Raw genomic sequence first — 6,274 nt, 5'->3', positions numbered from 1 at the left:
ATTCACAGAAATAAAAGGCCTAGTGTATAAGCTGAGGGTGCGGCCAGCTGTGCAGCTGCTATCCATTTACTCATGATAGATGTGACATGAAGAATCACAAAATAAATGTGTATACTTTATTTCCTCCCCTTTACTGTACCAGAAATAGTCTGTTTTCTAAACCCGAGCTCTTCTAAAACAACCAGTCGTCCTGTAGCTGCTGTGATGTTTGAACACAGCAGCTCTCCTGCCTGCCTGCTGCCTAAATGCAGAATATTCTCAAATTCTCACTCCTATGTTGATCATCCACAACCCCCACCCCACCCGGCACACCCTCCCCCACTCAATACCCATAACCCACCACAGGCAGCCCTCCCCCACTCTCCCCCACCCACCGCTGTAGCTCTGCAGACCAGCTGCAGCAGGCCTAGGATCAATTTTTAGAAAGATACTGAATAAATGTCACAGCAGCAAATATACATATCCCCTATACGCAAAGCCAAACAGCAGCACTAATACCACAACAGTAAAAAAAAAAAAAAAAAACTACGTAACACAATGCAGTGACATAATGTTTAATTGTGTCACTATGGAGTATCACAGACACACTTTAAAGGCCCTGTGGGAAAACTGTAAGATACCAACAACAAAAAAAAAACCCACACATGAAAAACAACATCAAGCAAGATGAGCTCACACCATCACACTTTCTGAGTCCCTACAGGAGCAACATATTTGTATTTTTATTAATACTATGGCGATAAAACTGAAGACAGATTGCCACTAAAACAGACAAGGTCACTGTTGAATGTCAAACACACTCTGTGTGCTCCTATAGGAACTGAAATTATAGAACCACGTGAGATTAAAGAAACACAGTGCCTCTGGAAACATTACAGGACTATTATAATGACACATTAAGAATAAATCACAATTAAGATCACTACAGGGCATCTCGGATACAATATAAACCCCACTTTGGTGGAAGAATGCCATAAAGTAAGGTAAAGTCATTAAACATACTGCAAGTCTCTATAGGGATGTTATAAGACACTATAGGTTTAAATAATCATTAAATATTCACTCTAAATGCAATACTGGGTCCCAGAGGTACATTTCAAGTCCATATGAAGATATTACAGATACATTTTAGGGACCAATTAATGATTATGCTTATACTTACATTGAGAACAACGTAAAACCAGAGTCTACGTGCAAATACCTGGCCAATAAAAGTGATTCAGATTCTGATTAAGTAAAATAAAATAACTACAGATTAACACAGACACATAATGATGATCTAAAATGTAATACTGACTCACAGAGACACAAATAGATTATTATATTATAGTCATACAAGAGGGAAAAACCACTGTTTGGAAAAAATGGATAACCCTAGAGCAGTCATTAGCAACTATAGGAATACTTGGAGAATATTATAGTAATACATTAAGATATGCCACATAAAGTCTCTGTTTTAAAGGATTATTACAGGATACAATACACAGGAGGAATATAATTAAGTAAGAATAAAACTGCATTGAGTACTATAAACAAAAACTCAGCCCCTAAAAAGTACTATTATTGGAATATAAAAACAGTTATTTATTTCTAAGTATGAGTTAAATAAAGAAGGGGAAACAATAACAAAGTCAGATAAAACAATTCCAGCTCCACAGACACAAACCTATTCCCTAAAAAGGCCGTAACATGGGCCCCTATTAATATTATAGATTCATTCAACAATCATTTACTTGATACAACACAAGGAAGACCATAATAAAGTGAATATACAACACTATGGAGTATCATAGACAGTATTAGCCTCTACGGGAGTTTTATAGGGTTATTTTACAGGTATTTAAAGGGAATGTGAGAAGGACAAAGGAGAATTAATAAAAGTTAGATAAAATCATTACTGAGCTCCACATACACAATATTAGCCACTATATATTACACTATACTCATATAATAGTAACTTAGGGTAATACTTTATCATGTTATGTTGTTACACATTACTGTGGGCCACTGTAGAAGTACTCAAAATGTATTTAAGGATGATTACACTTGATAACACAGGATGAAGAATACAATAAAGAGATATTAAGACAATATTATTACCTAAGTAGATACTATAAGAATATGAAACATATATAAAGTCATCATCAAGTGCCAGAGTTAAAATATCAGCCACTATAAGTATATTAGAGATATTCTTAAGTAATATAATCAGATTTCAAAATACCATAAAGTCAGACAGGAGTTCAAGGACAAATAAGGAGAATAGCTATATATAAAGCTCCAATAGACACACCATGATGGATACATTTAAGGAATATTATAGTAAAACAACAGGACAAACAACACCATAAAGTTTCCTGTGAGCCCCTATGGAAACATTATAAGTTCACAGTTGAGCTCTACACAACACTGGCCACCATAGGAAATATACCATAAGGAATATTATGGTAATAATTTAGAAAAGGGATACCATAAAGTCCGATAATGTCTCTACGGATCACTTTGAACCCCTCCACTGACACTGATGTGACATTATAGATCTTTTCAAGTATCATTATACTTGACACAACATGAGAAAAACTATAATAAAGTTAGAATAAGAGACAGACAAAGGAATCCTAAACAGGACAAAGAAGTAGTAGTAGTACAAATAAAGTCATGTAAAGTCACTATTGAGTTCTACAGACACAATATGAGCCACTAAACTTATATTATAGTTATATATTTAGGGAATACTAAAGTAGTACCTCAGGAAAAAGTATGCCATGTCAGATAAGTTCAGAATTTGACATACTTAAATTTGCTTGTTTTGTCCGTTCAAAAGTCCAAAACACAACAATATTCAATTTCCTATCATAGTGGACTGAGATAACGAATAAAACAAACAAACATTTACATTTGAGAAGCTAAAACCAGAGCATTTGTGCCAGTTGTGCTTAAAAAAATGAATGACTGTCAGACATGTTGCTGAACCTGAACTCTGTGATTTCCTGTAACCTCCTTGTTTTTAAACTGAGCTATTTTTGTTTGTTTGTTTATGAGATTGTTGCTCATGGTTGTGTTATTATTGTGGAAAAATAAGAAAGTCCAATAAATATACTGCTTTAAAAAAGAAAAACAAACTTGTTGCTGCTTTATTTTCTGTCCGTCAACTGGTCGATTACTAGTTTGGGTTCTAGTTATCTGAATGTATATGAGAAGGAACAGGGAAAAGTAATATAACAAAGTAAGATACAGTTACTGTTCAACTCCCATCTGTCAAGCTTGAACCATAAAAGTTGTTGCCAATGTATTATTTAACAAATAATCAACTACTACTGTGAGCTCTAGCTATTTGTAGGTATAAGAGTAGCAAAAACAAGTGAAAATATAAAGATAAATTCACTATTTAACTCACATTTGACAGGCTGGAACCAGGTTATTCTGTCTTAAAAATGATTCATGGATTAACAAAGTTTTATTTTCTGTCTATTAACTCATCTATAACCCCTTGAGCACTACTTATAGTACAGTTAAACACTATATTAAAAAAATAAAAGCAAGGAAAAAAAGGGGAACAAAGTAAGATCAATTCACCATCTAGCATCCAGATACAGCTTTAGCCCCAAGAATGAATATTAAAACATATATTTAACTTAATTACAGTGAGGCCCATATGATAAGTACTACCATTAAGTGAGTATAGTGCAATCACAACATACTATTATGTACTATAGAAGTGTTATATGAACATATCAAAGAGCTCCAGAGCTTTTTATTTTTTTATTTTTTTGGCCCTGGGGGAGGGCCAGCTGAAGCAGTGCTCCAGCCTAGTGGTGGAAACGAGGCAGGGCTGAGCAGGCAGGAAAATAAAAGCCACATAATATAATCTGAGCACTGAGAGGCAGCCCACTGTCTAAAATGTGAATATACACACACACACACACACACAAGAATTTAAGATGGAAACCCTTAATCTGCACCCAGCCTACGTCAGTTCTCGTGATATTTCTGGGAATAATGCAGTGAGATATTTTTTTTACACAGTTTTTCAGCACGGGAAGGAAGAAAAGAAGAAAAAAAAAAACCTCCGACAAAAATTAATAATAAAATGTCTCCTGCTTTAGACAATAAATAAATAAATAAATATCCAAACACACAGTCTACACAGTATTGACCTTGGGTATATCCTGTTATTGAAAAAAAAAAAAAAAAAAAGATCACAAGTTCATTACTGGAGAGAAAGAAAGAAGAAAACCTTTCAATGCTGCAATAAATTAATATTTAAAACAGGAAATATTATAAAAATACACAACCACCACTGGAATATTAAATATATCCCACGCTCACACATGAAGGAGATGTCAAAATAAATGACTTTGCTCGCTTTTATTTCGACTAAACATTGCACATTGCCCTAGCTGTGTGTCCTCTGGATGTTTCCTGTTGTTTTTTTTTGACAAACAGGATTTTAATCCTTCGTTATTTCAAGTACCAAAAAAAAAAAAAAAACTCCACGTTTCCTCTCTTTCAGACACACACACAGCCACAATATTAACATTCCTCCTTAAAAAACTGTGGTAATTACGCCGGAGACAAAATGTCGGGAGGGATTTTGATAATAATATCAATATGCTTCCTATTATAACCAACACTACTGCTGCTCCACCTACTCCCTGTCGACAAAATTATTTCTTTTAATGTCACGTCGGTGTACAAATTAAATGTTCAGAGTCAACGTTCAAGAAACAAAAATGTCGATGCAACGTCTCGCTGCTTTTTTTTTTTTTTTTTGTAAGAAAAAAAAAAAAAAAGAGGGAGGTTGTTGGACTAGCTTAAAAGTTTCCTGATATTTTTCAGGCAGGCAAACGGCCAGAAAATGTTTTTTTAATTTTATTTAGCTAATGTGTTAGTTAAGTGTGGGTGGGGGTTGGTAGCCATAGGAGAAAGCGGAGACTGTCGACACGACACACAAAGAAATTAATCATTAACACGGCGAAAAATATCAGAAATATTAAACTGCATTTTAACGGCTGAGTGTTCGATATCAAAACGAGGCTACAGCTCGGTGTCACCGCCGATTGTTCCCCCCCCCCATCCACCTCCCTCCATAAAAAAAAAAAAAAAAAACACTAAATATCAGCGGTTTATTTTCCACCTCTGGAAAACGGTGGAAAGACTGTGTGTGTGTGTGTGTTAAATTAAAAAATAAAAACCAAAAAAAATAAATTAAAAAAAGTTGAGCCTGGTTGAATAAAGTTGTAATTGCAGTCGGGAGCAAAACTCTCTCCCGTGCCTGGGGTTTGGTTGATATGAGCAGAAAAAAACAATCAATACGACCGTGGTTCACATAAAAAAACGCGAAATTTAAGGCTTCAAATTCACAGCGACACACGGTTACAATATTCCCCCACATCAACAGGTCAGAAAACCCGCCGGGTCCGAGTGACATTAATCGACATTTATTTGGAAATTATATCGGCTTTACCTGTATTGCATTGTGCTCCATTGCAGTCCTGCATTCCCTCTCTGAGGCCCCTCTCCGGTTACACCGCCGGGACTCGCCGACACACAAACAAACGCACCAGAAAGAGAGGAGAAAAAAAAAATAATAAAATAAAAGCCTCCTTTTTTTGTCTGTCTGTGTGTGTGTGTTTTTTTTTTTTTTTTTTTTTTTTTGTGGGAAATGGGACAGGATCTAGGTGTGGCCAAAGTTTGCCACAGAGTACAACTTAATGTTAAAGTCGTGAAACGGCAGTTGAAGCATCTTTAGCTTCAGTGACGTGACGTACTTCCGGTTGACACGGCACATGTGGGCGGGGTTTGATTTGATACGAAGGGGGTTTTAAATCAAAAATATCAAAAAATATCATTAAATTATATAAAATAATGGCTGTGGAGACCCGTGGGGGGTGTTTATTTGTGTTCTTTTGTGAGTTTTCTGTTTTATTTGAATAACTTTTTGTATTTTTATCAACAGCTGCAATGTGAAATGTTGAAACTTGTAGGCTTACTGGTTGGTATCTTTGATTGTGGCACATATTTTAAGCCTCAACTATATGTTACTCATCTTTTATTTACTAAATTTCATGTTCAGAACAGAGAATTTACAGGTAAAAACTTTTGGCTTTTTTTTTTTTTTTGCTTAAAAAAATTAAGTTGTTGCTGATTTATTTTGGGTCCATCACCTCTATCAATAGTTAGAGCTCTAGTTATTAATAGGTATATGAGCAGGACAAACAAAGAAGATAAACTCATGATATAGCTCACATTAGACGAACTGGGACCAGAGAAT

General features: G+C 35.1%; 1 protein-coding gene across 1 annotated transcript in view; it reads right to left on the bottom strand.

Annotated features, from left to right (window-relative positions):
* Window positions 1-5,713, bottom strand: part of zgc:77151 (uncharacterized protein LOC337153 homolog) — a 38,027-nt gene extending 32,314 nt beyond the window's left edge. The window contains exon 1 of the mRNA XM_051400908.1: window positions 5,468-5,713. Within this exon, the coding sequence (XP_051256868.1) occupies window positions 5,468-5,488 (21 nt within the window). The 5' untranslated portion in view covers window positions 5,489-5,713. The remainder of the gene's footprint in view (window positions 1-5,467) is intronic.
* Window positions 5,714-6,274: the final 561 nt, after the last annotated feature.

This window comes from Dicentrarchus labrax, unplaced genomic scaffold (genome assembly GCF_905237075.1).
Source record: "Dicentrarchus labrax unplaced genomic scaffold, dlabrax2021, whole genome shotgun sequence".
NCBI lineage: Eukaryota > Metazoa > Chordata > Actinopteri > Moronidae > Dicentrarchus > Dicentrarchus labrax.
Note: the sequence above shows the minus strand (reverse complement) of the source record. Positions and strands in the feature narration are given on the sequence as shown.